The sequence below is a fragment of the Apteryx mantelli genome, chromosome 6 (genome assembly GCF_036417845.1).
Source record: "Apteryx mantelli isolate bAptMan1 chromosome 6, bAptMan1.hap1, whole genome shotgun sequence".
Lineage (NCBI taxonomy): Eukaryota > Metazoa > Chordata > Aves > Apterygiformes > Apterygidae > Apteryx > Apteryx mantelli.
The window spans coordinates 40,221,376-40,240,428 of NC_089983.1; the positions used below are offsets into that span (position 1 = coordinate 40,221,376).

The 19,053-nt window shown below is 52.0% G+C and overlaps 1 protein-coding gene and 1 long non-coding RNA gene across 2 annotated transcripts in view; both read right to left on the reverse strand.

The window, feature by feature from the left end:
- ESYT3 (extended synaptotagmin 3) overlaps window positions 1-10,122 on the reverse strand; it is a 35,256-nt gene extending 25,134 nt beyond the window's left edge. Inside the window, exons 1-4 of the mRNA XM_067299341.1 lie at window positions 9,835-10,122; window positions 3,429-3,470; window positions 2,278-2,412; window positions 1,637-1,713 (exon numbers count right to left, since the gene is read on the reverse strand). Coding sequence (XP_067155442.1) covers window positions 1,637-1,713; window positions 2,278-2,412; window positions 3,429-3,470; window positions 9,835-10,122 — 542 coding nt within the window. The remainder of the gene's footprint in view (window positions 1-1,636; window positions 1,714-2,277; window positions 2,413-3,428; window positions 3,471-9,834) is intronic.
- Window positions 10,123-11,558: 1,436 nt separating this feature from the next.
- On the reverse strand, window positions 11,559-17,561 carry LOC106498444 (uncharacterized). Its single transcript, XR_001294971.2, has 2 exons — window positions 17,198-17,561; window positions 11,559-12,242 (listed from the first exon to the last, which is right to left on the reverse strand). It is a non-coding gene; the product is annotated as an uncharacterized lncRNA (long non-coding RNA).
- Between the last annotated feature and the right edge of the window lie 1,492 nt (window positions 17,562-19,053).

Below are 19,053 nucleotides of genomic sequence, written 5' to 3' on the forward strand. Positions count from 1 at the left end.
ACGCTTCATGTAGCAGGGAGAGCGTATTCATAATGGGACTTTGTCTCACTCCACAAAAGTGGGAATTGCCATCATCTTTGATTAAAGGAAGGAAAAAGAATGTTCCTTTGGCAATCTGGAAAAAGGCAGGTAAATAACCAGCACTGGTCACTGATCTGCTTCTCCCCACTCCTGGAAGTAATACACTGCTTCCTGCAGCAGTGGTACAACTCACAGCTCGCCTGCCAAAACTGATGCTAACATACTAACGTGAGAGGAGCTGGGCCCTAAATACAGCCCAGGAGAGGAGGGAGGAGAAGGTAGGCTGAACACGCCTGTCTCAGTACACAAAATACTTGGGTTATCAGATGCCAGTTCAGGCAAGTTATTGCCAGACGGAGGAACAGAAAAAAATGGCCAGTTTGGAGATGCTGAAGGGTCTGCCAGCGGGATGGGAACAAGGAGGTGGGGGAATCCCTCTGCAGCTGACTATTAAAAGACAGTAGAAATGAGTGCTTGGGAGAAGCAGCCGGGAGCAGCAATTTAACAGAGAGCAGCAGCAATCTCCTGCAGAGCCTGCAGGCAGAGAACCTCTCCATCTCAATGTGGAAAGCACGAATGATTTGCCAAAGGCCCTAAAACCAGCCCTGCTATTACAAAGGGCGCTTCACTGATTGCGCTGGAGCACAGCATGTTCTGGCTTCAAATGAAACACAAGTCGTTCTGCAGGGAGCGCCGGTACCCTGTCAGGGCCTGGGGGAGCTGCCATGCCATTGCCACACGAAGCAGCAGGCGCAGCTCTGAGCAGCTCCGTGTTGTTGCCAAGTCACTCCATAGTTTCACACTACTTTTTTCCTGGCACTAACATGAAAAAAATTCATTTCAGTCAGGCAGCTCAGTCATCCACCACACTTACAGTGCTACAAGAGCATGCAGATGGTAATTTCCCAGTAATTCCATTCCCTGGGCTAAACCAGGAGAGAGTTTAGCTCTGCAGTGACTCTGATGTTGACAAAACACACAACAAGCTCATTCAAAACAGCCTGGAAGGTATCAAATGTTTTATCTAATTTTCTTGTTGTTGTTAATAGAGCTCAAGGCAGTTTTCTGCTGAAAGAGCAGCTGCAATCAAAAAAAGCAAATAAGCTGGGTGACACATGGAACAAGTGGTGAATAAAATACGATCAGTCTAGGGGAAGGAATTATATAAATAAATAGTGCAAGTAGTCCTGGAAGAACTGGAGTGGTTGGACTGAAGAGGAACCATAGAAGGGCAACACACAGACCAAGGGTCTCCACGCCAGAGAGCTGTCAGAGCAGGAAATATGGTTCCTACTGCCATGGAACAGCAAAGCCAAGGGAACATACTTTTATATCCACAGCAGCAGCAGCAGTCCAGAAGGGGTAACACCCAGAACTGTGCAGGTGACACTACTTTTTGACTTAAAGCCTGATGCACAACATCTCACCTCTGCAAGTAAGAAGGAAATCCAGCTGGGGGACAGATTATGTCTTATCACTGCAGGCTGATATAAGATAAACACCTCTCCACTTCATGCTGGACTTAACAAACCACATGTCCAGCCCAGCATGACAACTTACACGCAGATGGGCAATGAGTTAAGAAACACCCACACAATCAACAATGCAATGTTACCATATCTGCAGGTCCAGGGTAATTTGTCTTCTATCAATTTCTTTGGTGTAGGCTTTTATTCCATTGATTCTAGGGCACTGAAATAAAGGTAGACAAGATACAACATAGTTAATATCTTCTAAGTTATGGCCAACTGAAGAGTCTTACTCTCTTCATGCAATCCAAGTACAGAAACTTTCATTAAAGACTTTGCACAATTGCATGTAAATTATGAGCAAACTGCACAAGTTTGTCGCTTAAAGATGTAGCGTGAACAGCCTTGGCAGTCCAGAAATATGGGGTTGGTTGCAAAGAGCTCATGCTGCAAACAAGCCTCAGGAAGCACCAAAAACTCCTGCCACAAGGATATAACAGAAAGAAATGCTGATATGTGCCTCATTTTCTACCCCCATCCCTTGATACTGGTTGTCATTGGGAAAGGATCTCCATGCCTCCTACATCATCTTTCTTTCATGGTGAAGGTGCTCAGGTCAGCAGGAGGAGGAACAACGGAGGCAGCAGTGCTGTACCAATACCATTCTGTTAAATACTCAGTGCTCTTAAAGAGCTGAATGCCAGAATCCCCAAGAAACGCTCTCCCCTTTGCATTTCAGCTTTTCAGAGAAGTCTGCGTCGTAAGCGTTGCAAAGGATTCACACTACCTTCTCGCCAAAGTGGATCTTGGTAAAGGTGCACGTTTTCAGATGAACGTTCTTTGCTCTGATTTTTGGTTCAAGAACTTCTTTAAATGTTTTTTCCATAATTGTCCCAAAGTATGGCCAAGCCTGCACAAGGACCTACAGAATAGCAAAAGCAAAATTACACTGAAGATTCTTTGCATAAGATACCTTTAACTGAAAAACAGACGCATCACAGAACACCTGGCTATTACTGTCTGTCCTTTTAAAATACCAAGTCACGTTTCAGATCTGAAGTCACCCCTCTGGAAGGATCCATTCCTGTTCCTCAGGAGAGGAATCTGTTTTTAGGAACCAAGGAGAAAGCTTTAACACCATGGAGTTTGCTGACTGCTTCTAACCACAGTGGCTGAACTGGCAAAGCCCAGGGTTAAAGTTTCTAAAGCGTAGTAGTCTCTAATTACTCAGAAGTGTCAGAAAGCTCCCTGGAGTTAGATTTATTTAGAGAAGAGTGAGGTAAACTTTTACATCAAAAAGAAAGTTTGCTAAAAAAAACAAACATAATGGTTGCTGGATGCTAGTTTGCCAGATCAGCTGTTTTGCTTTGAATTCTCACAGTTCCAGTGGGAGCTCAGTTAAACCTGCCGATGGGAGCACTGACCCAAGAGCTTTCTGCTAACCTCTTTGGTAAGAGGAGATGCCACCACTCTTGCTTAAAAAAAATACATACACACACACACATATATAAATTTATATATATTATATTTATATATATACACACACACACACTCACAAGTATCTCAGAACGAAGTGTCAAATGCATCAAATCATTCTACAACAGATCTTTGGTTGGTTGGTTGGGGTTTTTTTTTTGCTTTTCAGTAAGAACGAACAAGCTGGTGATTTCAGTTCTGTCTGAACTGAGTCTGATTTATTGATTCAACTTCAAATGCCAAACCAATGAGGGAATGAATAACCTGTACCAACCAGGTAAAAACACTTGGCTCTCATTAAAATCTGTGGCAACTCTGCACGCTCCAAAACATAATTATAGGCACCGATATGACCGAGCCTTATTGTAGCAACTCGGAAACTTTCTCAGACTTGGCCCGTGGAGCTTGTGCTGGGGGGCAGCTCGCAGCAGACGGCCTGAGCTGGAGTTCAGAGCGCCTCACCTTGTTCAGCCATTCCACTCGTTCAACATCAGGGAAATGAACCTGGATGAAGAGGAAAATAAAGTGAGCGCCACGTGCAATCCACTTCGTCATGCTGCAACGTATGTAAAAAGATACCGGGGACTGTGGAACAGGTTTTAGAGTAAGCTGAGATCCTGTTCCTCATACACACACCCTTTATAATTTATTGCCTCATCTGAAAACTGCACTAAAACAGTAAAAGGTGAAAGACGACACGTGCAGTGATGTACCAGTACGCCTCTGGGCACACTCATGTTATTAAAGCAAGTGTCATATCCTGTTAGCGAAGCAAAGCAGCATTAGATTTCTCATTCCTCTCTTGGTCATGCAGTGGCAAGCGCGGGAACCTACTTCTCTTCACGACCACAAGCAGCACAGAACCTGTTTCAGGCACGGGCTCCCCCGAAACAGGACACGGCGCAGTGGAAAACGAGACCCTGCTTGGGAAATTCAATTTATTGTTTGTGACAGGATTTCTGCACTAACACTAACATAGCGCCAATGGCTTTAGGGAACAGAAGTGCTGTAAGAGATTAAGTCTATTAGCACACACTGTCATTTTAAAAGTCCAGCATTTTCATCCCTCAGAGCTTTTTAAGAAGCTAAGGCATAAATTAAACAAAAGGATCATCAAAAGGGGCAAATCCATACTATGGATTTGGATGGATCATATGGAAATACGTCCGAATTCAGCCTTTTTCTTCTGCCTTATTCATAATTATTCACATTCAAGACAGACAAGTGTAAGCTTTGCAGAGAAAGGCTAACTCTATCATTTGTGAAATGCAGCTTTTTGACAACCTTTTTTTAAAAATAAACAAGTAAACAGGAACGTTCACCCCAAAGCGATGCACCCCGTGGGGGCGGTTGATTTATTTCGCACCCAGGCGACGCGCCGTAGCCCTGCCGCCGCCTGCCCCAGCCTCGCCGGCCCCCCACCGACGGCACTTCCCGCGAGGGCAACCGACTGGCAGCTCTCTACTGCAGGACTGTGGCATCTCCTCGGACCGGGCATTCAGGCCCCGTTCAGCCCTGCAAGAGCACTCAAATATACAGGGACTCCTTAGACTATCATTAGCCTGACAGAGAAACCGGGTAGGACGATCCTTCACCTCCTTGTCCAAGCGCTGTGAACTACACTCTTCAGTCAAAGGTTTGCTGTTTAATGTGGCAGCGTTCAGAGAGGTGCTCAGAGCTCTCCGGATACAACCGACAGTCGCTTGCCTTTTATTCCTGCCTGCTGTATGATTGCAGAGCCCATTTCCCTTGCTCAAACAACACTTCAAATTATCTCCAGTTATTACATTAAAAAACAAAGTGATATTACCATATTCTTTATAAGCAATTTCTTTTGATGCTCTAAATACCAACTTTTCCATCAAACAAGAAAACACAAGTTCACTGAAACGCCAGCCAAGCCGGCTCGATTTGCGTGATAGAGCAAGAAGCCCACATGGGAAGGGACGACCAATGCAGATAAAAGGCTGCTGACATTTCACGTGAAGGAGGATCAAGGGAAGCAGGGGACCTCCACTTCACCTGCCTTTCATCTCGCAGGGAAAGGTCCTCTGCCTGGGCACGCAAATCCTGGACGCCTGGAAAGCGGCTGGTCCCCAGCTCCAAGAGGACTGTCAAGCCCTGCAGCGCCCTGCAGCCAGGCCCCGGATCAGCCTCGGGCAGGGCAGGGCAGAGGTGGAAGCAGCGTGGCCGGCAGTCCTTCAAAGGACCTCACCATGAGGAGAGGGGACGCGATCAAAAAGGAAGGACAGACCATGATTCCAGGCATCAGCTGGGCCACCAGGCCCCAGCAGCAGAGTCACAGCCCACTTGTGAGACCCACCAGCGTGAGGGAAGAAATGTAGCAGAATATAAACCACTAGGGATCTCCGGGTTTATTCAAAGCTGCTAGAGAGGCAACTGCAAGAGGCATCCAAGAAGCAAAGCCGGTGGCCAAGGAGAGCAGGAACAGCACCCAGGACCATCAGGCAACAGGCACGAGAAGGCGGTGGCAACTAGGCCCACCTTAAGAAAAAGCAAATTAAAAGTCACTTCTTTGAGCCACGGACACACGAACAGGACAGACTGCAGACTAGACTGCAACGAATCACAGATCAGCGTGTCACACCTCACATCGCTACAGTGGGATTAGCAGCCACCTGCGGTACGTTTCCCTCCTGCTTTACATGCCCTCATTCATGCCTCTGCAGCACTGTCCCTCCTCTTCCACAGCTGAACCCAGCCAGTCTGTGCCTCAGTGTCCTTTGTCAGACGGAAGAAATAGCACTGCTGTACCTCAAAGCTACCATGTGAATAAGCCTGTCAAAGACCACCAGGAGGTCAGTGGCTAGGTCAACAGGGCTCTCACCCAGGCAAAGACCAGAGGGATTGGCAGACTACATACCCCTGGTGTAAAACAGCTTTCTGCCCAACATGAAAGGCCACAAGGCTTCAGTGGGCTCCCGATACCAAAGGTAAACTGCACTCAGTGGTACAACTTCAATGAGCAGCTCTGCGGACCAAGCAGAGCTTGGTATCCTAGTGCTGCATCTAGATCCTCCGCTGTCTAGTACGGCACAAACTCTGAGCAAAGCCTTTCCTACTGTGATGGCTTTCCAATAACATGTACATCCTGCCAGCATCTAGTGGAAGGTGAGTTCTGCTTTAAGTCAGCTCAGCAGCACCACCAAGCTCTCTTCTCAACCCAGCTACTTACTGCAAGAACTTAGTATCCTAATAGTTTTGGAGAAAAACCCACAGACAGTTCCAGTCTTTACCACGTGCCCTGGACTTCAGACCCACTTTTGACCGCAGTTAGCGGTGGGAGCCCTGGCAGCAGGGTCTTGTCCCTGAGTTCATCACCAGTACAGCATAATTAAGAAGAGAAGCACAAAACACTCCCTACTAAGCCCAGAACCAGTCACCAGGAGCTGCCAAAGTCAGCACTATCCCAGAATAAGACTTGCTCTGTACCTTGGGCAAGTCACACTATCAAAATCAGTCTTCCCTGACTGTCAAAGCAAGCAAAATTCTTGCCAATATTTTAGGAATGCTGTAAGAATTACTTAGCATTTGAAAAGAGCTTTGAAGATCAAAAATGCTAGGCAAGGGCCAATTACTAACAAGTAAATAAAATGTATAAGGTTCTGCAAAGCTCTACCTTGCCCCGGAGCAAGCCACACCAATGATCGTAGTAAAAACCATGTCTGACTTGACAGCGCCATTCTGTTCAAATACAACACAAGAATGTCCATCAAGGTATTTTTAAGGGACCATTTTTTTGGCTGCCTGTGCAGGGCCAAAAAGAAAGCGTAAGTAAGTATTTGCATAAAGAAGGAATTAGCAGGCAACGTTTAAAACAACCGTTTGTACTCAGTAATATCAGCTTCTCTTAGTACAAGGTTTAAAGTCAGGAGGAAATGCAGCACACCTGGATGTTCACACTTGCTATCTGCTACGGCTGCAAAAGCAACACGGGGAGGTCACCACCACTACACGAGAACCAAGACGAAGGCAGGAGAAGCAGCACAACTCCTGCTCCGGGCACTGACTGGTTTTACAAAAGTCACGCTAAAGACCGCACAGGCTGAAGTGAGAAAGGCAGACCTCGGCTCCCCAAGACACAGGCCCGACTCTTTGCTCTACCCGGGCCGATTTCCCGCCTGGTTCCCTACGGAAGGCCAGCATGCCCACGTACGCTGCTGAGCACAAGAACGCATCCAACCTATTCCCAGTGAGTTTCAAACCCACTGACTGGTTTCAGCTGAGAGACTGATGCTGCAAAATATCCCTGCAGATTTCCTGAAACAGATGGCTGAGTGGATGAGGGAAACCCTCCTCGTGCCCCCACCAGAGGAAAGGCTGCGATACAAACACCTCTCTTAATAACCCGCACCAGGACCGAGCGGAGTCTGAGCCACTTTTGAAAGAGCCACTGCAGTTCTCTCACAGAGAACCAGTTTTTAACCAGTTAGTGGAATCAATGACATGTCTTAACACCTCACTGATCAGATCTTCCTCATTTCACCACAGGCACCCAAGGAGACAACTATCTACCAATCTCCTAACACACTGCTGTTGCTTCACACTTCCAGCGCCTTTCCTAGGGTTTCACTGCAGTTCCAACCCGTACTCCCCCAGCCTGAATTTTATTCCTACTCCCACCTCTGCATGTCAGGAGAGAATAACACAGGAGCTGTTTTTAGAGCCGTTTCAATTGAAGATTCATGAATGTTGGAAGGCAAAAATGAAAGATAAAAAAAGATGACACCACAGACAATAAACTGTGAATAGACAGCAGGTAAGAAGAAACCTCCAAGACTGGCACAAGGGAGAAGGGGGAACAGAAGGAAAATGAAAAATGAGAAGCTACGAAACATCAAGTATGAGTACACTGTGGTACCAACTGATGATGAGCAAACTTATCAGTGTAGAAAAGGAAAGATGGAGAAGACGGGGTAATACTGACGAACACTAAAACTAAAAGCAAACGCATGCTGTAACCCTCTATCCTTCAGTCCTACACCCTACCTTCCTTCAGCCCACTCCAAAAATTCTGAAGTCATGAATGAGGCCCTGAAGAAACAGAGCGTGCCTCTGTTTTCCCACTTTGGACCTCCCAGGACTGTACTGTCAGGCAACGGGCTGCAGGACAGTTACTCCTGGCTCGTTCATGTGCTGCAGATCACATTGTGGGGAGCAACCGCATGCTTCCGCCCTGCATTACAGCTGTACATTTTAGAACTGTAGAATAATTCATGTTGGAAGGGACCTCTGGAGGTCTCCAGCCCAAACCCCTCTCAAGGCAGGGATAACTTCAAAGGAAGGTCAGGTTGTTCAGGGTTGTTCAACTCCAGTTGAGTTTTGAGCATCTCCAAGGATGGAGATCCCACAACCTCTCTGGGCTCCCATCCCAGTGCTTAACTCCTCTCACTGTGAAGAATTTTTCCTTATGTCCAACAAGGAATTTCTCTTGCTGCAGCTTGTGACCATCAAGGCTTGTCCTTTTGTTGAGCACCTCTGAGAAGAGGCTGACTGTCATCTCTGTAACCACCCATTAGGTAGTGGAAGGCAGCGGTTAGATGCCTTTAAACCTTCCCCTCCCCTGAAGGAGCCTGAACAAATGCAGCTCCTCTCCTCACACACCAGGTGCTCCAGCCCCCGACCATCATGGTGGTCTCTGCTGGAGCCTCCCATCTGCCAAAATCTCTCACGCTTGGGGGACGCAGTGCTCCAGATGCAGCCTCCCAAGCGCTGAATACAGGGCAGTAACCCCTTCCCTCCACCTGAGGTCTACGCTCCAGCGAAGCCCAGTATTTCAGACACTTTCAGCAACAAAACCTAAAAACTTTTGAGATTGCTTGGGGGGGGGGGCTTTTGTTTTTTAAATGGATACTAAGAGTCTCAGTTTGTTGTTACCAACATTCGGGGCTTGAGGATAAAACGCAACAGTATTATCACAGGATCAGGGCAAGAGCTGACAACACTACATTCACTAATGCTTAAAGTTGTTTTAAAACCTCTGTCAACATAAAGAAGCAGAAACCTCACTCAGAGAGAGACTTCTGAGAGCAGCGGGGCAGAACACGTGCGGGGAGCTGTACTAGCTTTGCTAAAAAGACCCTGGCCCCACTTCTCCGAAATGCTGACCGCCTTCGCTTCCCACAGTATTAAGGCGAGTCAAGCGCTGTAGGCTATATAAAACAGTTTACAGACTACAAATGCCTCCATGCAACACTCTTTACAAGCAGAGCTCTTTGATACTCTCTTTCTTACAAGACAAGCATTCCCCTACCAGTCCCTGACACGTTCCCAAACGCTAAGCGAATGATGATGAGGAAAGAGCATAATCACCTTTTTCCATTGCCCAGTGAAGGCTACACAACAAATAATCAAACAGATATAGTAAAAAGTGCAGCTAGATTTTCAAGTTTCTTCACTTTAAAGCCTAGAACGGCTAGGAACAAACATGAAGAACAAACGGGGTGGGTTTCCCGTACTGCCAAGAGATGATTCTTCGAAGTCAAACATCTGCTCTTTAGCAAAGAATTCAGCGCTCGGGGATTTTATTTTTTAAATGATGCTGGAAAGAATACCTTCGGACGAGAAAGCCTAAAAGAAGCATCTTCTAAACCTGAAACGGCTGCGGTGCAACAGCACGCGCTGTAAGGAAGACTCCGCGGGGAGCAGAGCAGCCTCTGTTTCCCAAGCGCGCTCAGAGCAACGCGCCTGTGTCGGGGACCACGGCAACTTTCGGGCCGGCGCTGCCCTGGCCGAGCGAGGCAGCGCGGCTCGGGCACCCGCGCGCTCCCAGGCGCCGCCGCCGCCGCCTCCCGCTGCTCCCGCCCGCCGCCCGCCGCGCCCCGCCGCCGCCGCCGCCCGCACTCACCCAGGCCGGCAGGTGCCGCGCGGCCAGGCCGCGGCACAGCGCCTCCCGCTCGTCCTCCAGCAGCGCGAAGGCGGCCGCCAGCCGGGAGCGCTTCCCGCGCCGGTTCCGGCCCCAGCACACCCACAGCAGCAGCGCCAGCAGCACCCAGCAGCCGCCCAGCCCCAGGTACCCGGCCAGGTACACGGGGCCGAGCCACAGCAGCGCCCGCGCCGCCGCCGACAGCAGCCGCCGCGGCAGCGCGCCCGGCCGCGGGCCGGCGGCGGGGCACGAGGCGGCCGCGGGCTCCATGGTGCGCGCCGGCGCCCCGCGTCGCGCCCGCCCGAGTGCGGCCTCCCCGCGCCGCCGCCGCCGCGGCTGCGGCTGCCCCCGCCCGCCGGGGAGGCGCCCGCGCGCCGCCGGGGCACCCGCGCCCCGCCCGGCCCCGCCGCCGAGCGCCGCCCGCCGCCCGCGCTGCGCCACGCCGCCGCCGCAGCCTGCGCCGTGGCGCCCCCCAGCGACCGCGCCGCGCCCCGCCGCGCACCGCCGCCGCGGCAGCCTGCGCCGTGGCGCCCCCCAGCGACCGCGCCGCGCACCGCCTCGCTGGCGGCGAACACGCTGCCCCGCCGGGACGGACAGCGCGGTGCACCCCGGCAAGGGGGGCGGGCTGGACGGGGAAGAGGAGGAGGAGGAAGAGGAGGGAGGGTGACAAGGCGGCGGGGTGCCCGCACCGGCTGGCTGAGGGACAGAGCTGCCCAGGCGGATCTGGGGCTCGCCGCTCTCCCCCGAGGGCGGCCTGGCGCCGCGGGGCAGATGCAGCAGTTCAGGGCGCCTGCGGCAATCGCCACACCGGTGGGGGAGAAGGGGCGAGGAAGAGGGAACTCGTCATACCTGGTGCAGGGCCAGGGGCGGGCTGCCCCTTCCCGGGGGTCCCTGCGTGTCGGGCTCAGGGCGTGGGATCGGCCCCACTGAGCAGGCAGCTGCTGCGGGAGGAGCCTGGCTCACTCCAGCCCTTACTGTGGTCCCGTTTCCTTCAGAGGACCGAACTACATCCCACTGTTATTGCTTGCTGTTTAACAGAGAAGAGCAATTTGTTCAAGGCAGAAACAACCTGTTGCTTCTGGACACTACCTGCTCGGAAGAATTAGAGTGTATTTTTTCCTGTCCTTTTGATTTTGTTGGGGATTTTGCGAGGGTTCAGATTTCAAAATGCTGGGAATTATGCTTTAGAGAATGCAGCGTTATTTGGAAACTACTAGACACTTCTTGAGATGCTTTTGGTCGCAGCAGTATTAATTCTATACCTTTCTACATATGCCTTTGGAGACAGACTGTAATTCTATGATTCTACTCTGTTTTCCGCTGGAATTTTCTCTGGGTCTGGCAGAGGCTACACTTTACTCATTGGATGAGATGGGAACATTAATGAATGATGCCCCTTTTTGTATCAGCCACACAAGATAACAAACGACGAGCTGGAAACAAACCTCCAAGGAAAGGAAGTCCCCATGATGGGAGGAGACCTAGGCTTAGGCCCCAGCTTTGCCATGGAGTTGGTACCTGATAACTGGCCAGTCAATACAGCTAACAGTACTGCAAGCGAGCCTCGTTTGTATTTTAATCATTGCGCATGACTGATCCAGGATAGAAATCGGTGGGCTGTTGCCGCGCTCTTGCTCGGTCCCATGGCGCCACCAGGGGAGCACTGAAGCTTCCCGCTGCAGGGCCACAAAGCACAGACCTCAATGTGAGAGATGCTAAAATGGCGTTTATTGTGAGCTACACTCAAGCTTACATACAGGTGCATTTCGTTCCCACCCCTAGTCTGTGCGTCACACCGCGTGATCTTCCGCTGCGCCTACTCTACCGCTTCTCGTGCAAATATCTTTGTCTACGCAGTTTCCCAAGATCCCCCACATCTCCCCCCCTTTTTAGAACCTCTTTTCCTGTACCATTAATTGATATACTCTGCGCTCATGTCTATCAAGCAGTTAAGCCTGTACATGCCGTAAGCAATAATTCAGAATTAGCAAGCCGCAGCTTATCGCTATCACTACTGTGGGTGCCACCAAGCCCAGTGTTATAAGCCATTTCTAATCAAGCCATGACAAGATCCACGCCCCTGTGTTGACCTGTCCCCGTCATGAAGGGTCTGACGCAGCTCCCGTCTTTCCCTTAGCCTCCAGGGTCAGGTTGGAGTCGACGATCATCGGGACGGTCGGCATAGTACTGGTGTTAACCCATAGTGGCCGGAACACCAGGCACGCTGGGGTCTCTGCCGGCCCCGCCTCGGGGTTGAGCGGGATGCAGTAGTGCGCTGCTCCGTGCGCCTGTGCTCACCTCCTCCAGTATGACTCTGCGGCCCCCGGAATCATGAAGCCGGCGATAAACATCAATCCAATCAGGCAGCAGCGTCCCCGTCTGGCGTTGCCCTGTTCAAAATGGAATCTCACCGAGAATGATTAGTTACGCCCCAGTCCCTTCCGTCCGCGCATTTAAGTCAGGTCTTATGCATTTCATTGGAACCCATCTTATCTGCTCCTCCCGTTTTATCGCGGCATACCCTCTTCCCTGTGATATCAGTTCCCATCCTGTCTCCCACTCCCCTTCCCCTGGGAAGCGGACCTTCACACCTGGACCCGTCGAGGGCGGTAGGTGCCCCCAATGTCTCCTCACTGGCTCCGTGGGGCAATCCCCTCTGCTGTGGTGGTTCAGCACGTAGAGCGCCCGATGCAGTAGCATCGCCTCTTTCTCAGGAGGGATGCCTCCCCCACAGCCCTCCGCCTCAGCTAGGGATTTTATTTTCCTTTTCAATGTTTGGTTGGCCCGTTCTACGATTGCCTGGCCTGTGGAGTTATAGGGCAGGCCTCTGAGTAGGGCGATTCCCCATAGCTGTGCCCATTGGGCCGTGCTCTGGGAGACAAAGCAGGGCCCGTTGTCCGTCTTTATCTTCGCAGGCACCCCTAGCCACGCAATGGCTAGGTTCCAGTGGCTCCGTGCTGCCCGGGCCGTCTGCTTCTGATGCTGTGTTGCGATGATTACGGTGCTACAGGTGTCTACCGTTACCGCCAGCCAAGGCCGTGGTTTGAACTCCGGGAAGTAGATAAAGTCTGTCTGCCATATCTCGTTCCCTTTTAGACCCCGGGGGTTCACCCCCGCCTCCCACAGCGGTGTTTTCTGACAATATGGGCACGCCGCGACAATTTCCCGCGCTCTGGCCAGAGGAATGCCTGAGTGCTTTGCCAGCACGCGAGGCGCCAAATGAAGGAAGTCGTGCACCTCCTTCGCCTCGGTCATCGTCCATATTCCCTTGGCGGCCCTGTCGGCAAGGTTGTTTCCTTCGTAGAAGAACCCAGGCAGTGATTGATGGCTGTTGGCATGCATTATAGTGCAGGGTGCAGTCCGGCTCTGCAGCGCCTCTTCTAACATCATGCAGATATCGCTTCCTACGAACCCAGGCTGGGTCATCCTGTTTACCAGATTGTGAACGAAGATGGAGTCCGTGGTGATGTTTGCGTGGCTATTTGGTCCTAGCGCCAGGGCCATGCAGACCACTTTCACTTCCAGCCACTGAACACTGGCCTCCTGCTGCCACGTAGCCTTGTGCCACTGCTCATCCTTGTACCAAACTACTGCTGCTGTAGAGGTTCGCAACGAGGCATCCGTGAAGAAAGTCGGACCTGGCCGGGGCTGTGGAAGTACCCTCGGCTTAATCTCTGAAAAGCAATGCTCAAGGCTCTCTAACAGCACAGGAGTTTTTCCGTGCTGAAGCACTCCTCCGAAGGTATGTAGCGCCAAGACAACCTCCTCGTCTTGGGCGAAATAAGCATTCCAGGTTGCCTTGGGTACAGATGTTGCGATGGCGTCTGGGTCCTTACCGAAATGCCGACAGCAAGCCTTCCGTGCTTTGGTGATTACCTTAGCGGTTGCCGCAGTGATGGGTAAGAACACTGTACCGACTTGGTTGGAGAATAGCCACAGTAGGATCCTCACTTTAGCCGCTTCGTCCTGCGCAAGGGCCCCTATAAGGCCTGCCCTGGTTACCTTCAGCATAGTGGTGATAGGGGCCTGTGGATCCCACCTCCCCAATCCAGCTGTGGCCATTCGTTGCTCTATGTTGCGAAGGCTCTTCTGGGCCTCTGGCGTAAGGTGTCTGGGCTCCCAGGGTGCCTTCCCCTTCAACAGGTCGTGGAGGGGGTTCATCTCCTGCGGCATTATGCCAATGATAGGCCTCAGCCACTGCAGCGCACCTACTAATTTTTGTACATCGTGCAGGGTGGTCACCTTCGGGTTCACCTCCGTGGGGCTGACGCGGCACCCCAAGTACTTGATGTTGCTTCCTCGTTGGAGCTTCGCTTCTGACAGTTGCAGTCCCACCTTCGCCAAATTCTGTCTGACCTCTTGGAGGGCTTGTTCTAGGTGCCTGTCCTCTTCCGCCGCCAGGAGTATGTCATCCATGTAGTGAATAATTTTCATGCCCGGCCAGTGGTCACGCACTGGCTGCAGGGCTCTGGCAACATAAGTTTGGCATAAGGCGGGCGAGTTCTTCATGCCCTGCGGTAGGACTGTCCACTGGTACCGCTTTGCAGGGGCATCCAGGTTGGTGTGTGGTATGGTGAACGCAAACCTACGGCAATCGTCCAGGTGCAGAGGAATCGAAAAAAACCAGTCCTTAACGTCCAATGCCACTGCTGGCCATCCTCTCGGAATCGTGGAGATCAGTGGAAGTCCGGGCTGGAATGACCCCATGCCCATCATTTGGCTATTGACGGCTCTGAGATCGTGAAGAAGTCGAAACTTCCCGGACGCCTTCTTCTTAATCACGAATATGGGAGTGTTCCAGGGGCTATAGCTCTCTTGTAAGTGTCCTGCTTGTAGCTCACGGTCTACTATTTCTCTGTCGGCTTTCAGTTTTTCTTCCGTAAGGGGCCACTGCTCTATCCACACAGGTTCTTCGGTTCTCCAGGTGATTCTCACGCCGCCTCCAGCAGTGGCCCTCATACTAAATTTGTGAGCTTGAGCCTCATTTGCGCCATGGCATCTCGGCCTAACAGCGAGTCAGGGATGTGCGTGATGTACGGCTGGACCCGAGCTATCAGCTCGTCGCCATCGTCGTCCTGCACGCGGATCTCCACCGGCATCACACTCTTGTACGTACTAGCCATTCCTCCAACTCCGGTTATGAAACCAACATTCATCAAGGGCCAGCTCTTGGGCCACTGGGCGTGCGCTACGCATGTCACGTCCGCTCCGGAGTCCGCCAGCATGGTTACTATCCTTCTCCCCTCATCGCTGCGTCCTCCCAAGCTCAGCGTCGCCCGCACCACCGGGCGATCACCTAATTTTAGTGCCAGGGCCACGTTGGGACGTCTTCCTCTTGGACTGCTGCCACTGTCGGGCCAACTCCGGTCACCCTCCTGCGCGGGGCCAAGATCTTCGGGAGGGACGCCCCTTTGCGAAGTCCCCCCCGCCCCCCGTTTCCCGGCAGTTTCCGCTGCTGATTTTGGGGACACTCTCGGGCTACATGCCCGTACTGCCCACAAGCCCAGCATGGCCCCCGGCCTTGCCGCGGGATCGGCCGGCCCTGCCGCTGACAGTGTGCGCTGATATGCCCTAGTCTGCCACACGAGAAGCATCGCTGTGGTCCCTTTCTCATCTGGTCCGCCGCCGCGACAAGGGCCTGCGCTGCCGCTGTTCCCTGGTTCTGTTTTTCCAGTACCGTGCGGATGACAACCGAAAGTGGTGTTCCTTTAGGGATCGTCTTCATGATGTCCTGCGTCACGGCGTTACTCTGCTGCCAGAGGCACTCCATCATGACCGGACCCTGGGCCTCAGGGGGCAAGTCTGACTCTGCAATGGCCCGTTGGAGCCTGTCACAGAATTCAGTGAAGCTCTCTGCGTGTGTCTGTTTTATCTTTGTCCAGGGGGGCTCTACCTTTACTAGCTTCCCGAGATCCTCATACGCGGCCCGCGAAGCCTCTGTTGTGGCCATGACCTCCCAGCCTCTGAGAGTTGCCGCTTGCTGGTTTGGGGATGCAAGGTTTGCACCCCGCCCCACCAAGCGATCCAGCGTGGTACCTGCTAGGGGGTGGTTCGGGTCCCCGGCGGCAGCTGCAGCGAGGGCGGCACAACGGCCCTGCCATGCCTCCTTCCACAGCATCCAATGCATGGGCGACAGTATCGCCCTCGCCAGCTGCCGTAGGTCGTAAGGCGTGCGCGCCTGGGCATGCACACTATCCAACAGCATCTGAGTTTGCTGGTGTTTCAGACCATTCTCCTTCACCGAGGTCATCAGTCCCTGTACTATCTTGGGCTCGAGCGCCACGCACTGGACCCCTTCCCCCGGCACTGCCCTTACGGGGCAGACTTGCGGCGCTTGCTCGAACCGTAGCCCCTGAAGGGCACACGAATCGGCTATTAGCCGCCAGTCAGTGAGCGGTATGGACTTGGCAGGGGCCGCTTCCCTCTTAGCTCCGCTGAGCAGGTCCTTCTGTTTCTCGACCTCCCGCCTTATTTCCTCTAATGCACGCAATAGAGTGTCGACCGGGGCTGTTGTTACTTCCTCTCCGCCCTTCGGCCTCCCTTTCGGAGGCGTTTCTCCTAATACACATCCCTGCAGCCTGCAGGTAACCTCCCGCAAGCCCCCGCCTTCCTCGTCACTGTCTTCTCCGCTCTCCTCCTTAACCTGCGATCTCACCCGAACCTTCCTCCCTCCTTTCAAGGTCGAACTCTGGTCTCTCCGCTCCGATTGGCCGTTACCCTTCCTCCCTCGCTGCACCGCCTGACTCCCCCCGCCTACAGCACCCTCCTCTGCCGGGGCCCACGGCAGCAGGGTCCTATCTTCCTCACTAAGCACCTTCCTCAGAACTGCGCCAGGCACGCAATCCTCGGGGTCGGTCCCGTCGACCCCCCAGCCCTCTCCGTCTTGTGCGAGATCTTGCCAGGGGTACCCGGGGGGCGGTTCCTGGGATTGCACCGGTAAGATCACTGGGACCTCCCCGCCCCCGCTCTCCCGTTCTTTCGCTGGGGCCTCCCCGTCCCCGCTCTCCTCCGGCTCTTTCGCCCCCCCATTGCTAGACTTCTCCTCCGTTTCAGTCTCAGCCTCCTCCTGATGAAACAACGCGTCGCGGGCGGCCTTCCAAGTCTCCATTTCTTCCCGCGACCACTTCAGAAAACGGAGTATAATTCCCCACGTCTTGAGATCTTTGGCCGAGTTTGTGGACATAGCTCGCTCCGCCAGCACCGTAGTGCATTGCGACCAGAATTCCGGCTGCAAGCAGTCCCCCGGCCTATCTATGGCTCCTTCTTTCTGGAGCCGCTCTACACATAGTGTAATATCCTTCGGCTTCACAGAAGCTCCCCATTCCTTAGCTAGTAATGCAACTACCTTTATTAAGGCCTCCATGTCGTCCGGCCGGACTCTCGGCTATCGCCCACTGCTCGCCGTTGCAGCCGCCGCTCTCCCTCTGGAGACGGCCCGCACCCCCCCGGGTCTCACGGCGAGACGAGACGTGTCGGTCCTGCCGAGTCACGTCGGGGTCACCACTTGTTGCCGCGCTCTAGCTCGGTCCCATGGCGCCACCAGGGGAGCACTGAAGCTTCCCGCTGCAGGGCCACAAAGCACAGACCTCAATGTGAGAGATGCTAAAATGGCGTTTATTGTGAGCTACACTCAAGCTTACATACAGGTGCATTTCGTTCCCACCCCTAGTCTGCGCGTCGCACCGCGTGATCTTCCGCTGCGCCTACTCTACCGCTTCTCATGCAAATATCTTTGTCTACACAGTTTCCCAAGATCCCCCACAGTGGGCACCGTGGATGTTCAGGCATCTGAAGAAATCAGGCCTCAAATGTCTCGCATTAGGCAAACTTATGCATGAGACACTAGGTATTAACAAGTACTTTTGGAAACAAAAACCCTAATTTTCCCCTTCTGTAAGATGAAGATGAATGTGCTCTTCTACCTGGGGGTGTTGCAAAGATAAATCAGTTTAAAGCAGATCTAAGAAAGTACTTCTTTATGCAGTGGGTAGTGAATTTCTAGAACTTGCAGGCAGCTGCAAGGCAGACTGTATCAGCAGGTTCAAAAAGGAATTAGACAAATCCTCAAAAAACAAGGCCCGTAAATGTACTCCCTAATATCCCATGTACAACAGCTGTGGATGCTGGGGAAGTATGAGGGGAAAAGACTTCCGAAAATGACCAGGCTCATATACTCTCCCTCGAAGGGCATGTCCTGTTGCCACCTATAGAGAATGCTGGATGGACCGCTGGTTTGGCCCAGGGGGCATTAATGTTCTTGAAGCTGGGAAAAGAGACCAGAAACTGATGGATCTAAAGCTGACAGAGTATCTGCCCTCTCTGCTAGGATACATGTAAAAACATACAATGGTCAGTTTGCATAATTACATACATCAGGAGTAATGTTTAAGCAAAAATCCATTTTTTTTTAATCTAGCTGGTTTTGTTCTGACGGGGGCCAAAGACTGAGCCTGACTTGTTATTTATTTCTTTTTTTCTTCCACTGCCTTTTAGAGCTTTGTAAAACATTTTTAGTGTAACGTCTCGTCTATGGGGTGAGACCAGACATAGGCAATCTATGTCCCAAAGTCTGATCTTTCAGAAGCCTCTGAAAAAAGGAGGCTCTTCTAGTGCTTTGAGGACTTAACGGTTGCTTTTGCTATCAGGAGGAGCTATGATAAAGGGTAGATGCAATGTTTACCTCCTTCAAACTGCTGCTTTTGCAGTGTTAGAGCCGTTCAGCTCAAATGCAGAGAACTATTCAGCTTAGAAGCACCAACAGGTGGCGGCTTTTCGAGTAGGCAAAAACAGTGGGGCTGGAGTGAAATATATATTGGCTAATTTCATAAATAAACTACAATTTGTTGTTTTTACTTATTCTTCACTTAGCTGATCACAAAAAAACATTTTCAAGTTAAAACATAGTAAGAGAGCGCTCTCTGTATAAATGAACACAACTTTTCAGTCCCACAAGAGTCAGTAGCTGTTGTTCAGTGGAGGAGATGCTTCCATGAATGTGCAACTCTGCACCCCATCAGGGACTGTCCCCCAGGACCCCGAGCTCAGAAATAGCCACCTTTTCTTGGGCACTGCTTATTCCTTTGCTGCCAGCTCTTACCTTGTGAAGAGACAAATCTTTCCTATATCTGAAGAGGTTTTAGAAACTTTAGAAAGGTACACTAAGAATATAACATTTCTTTTTATATCTTACAAAAGATAAGC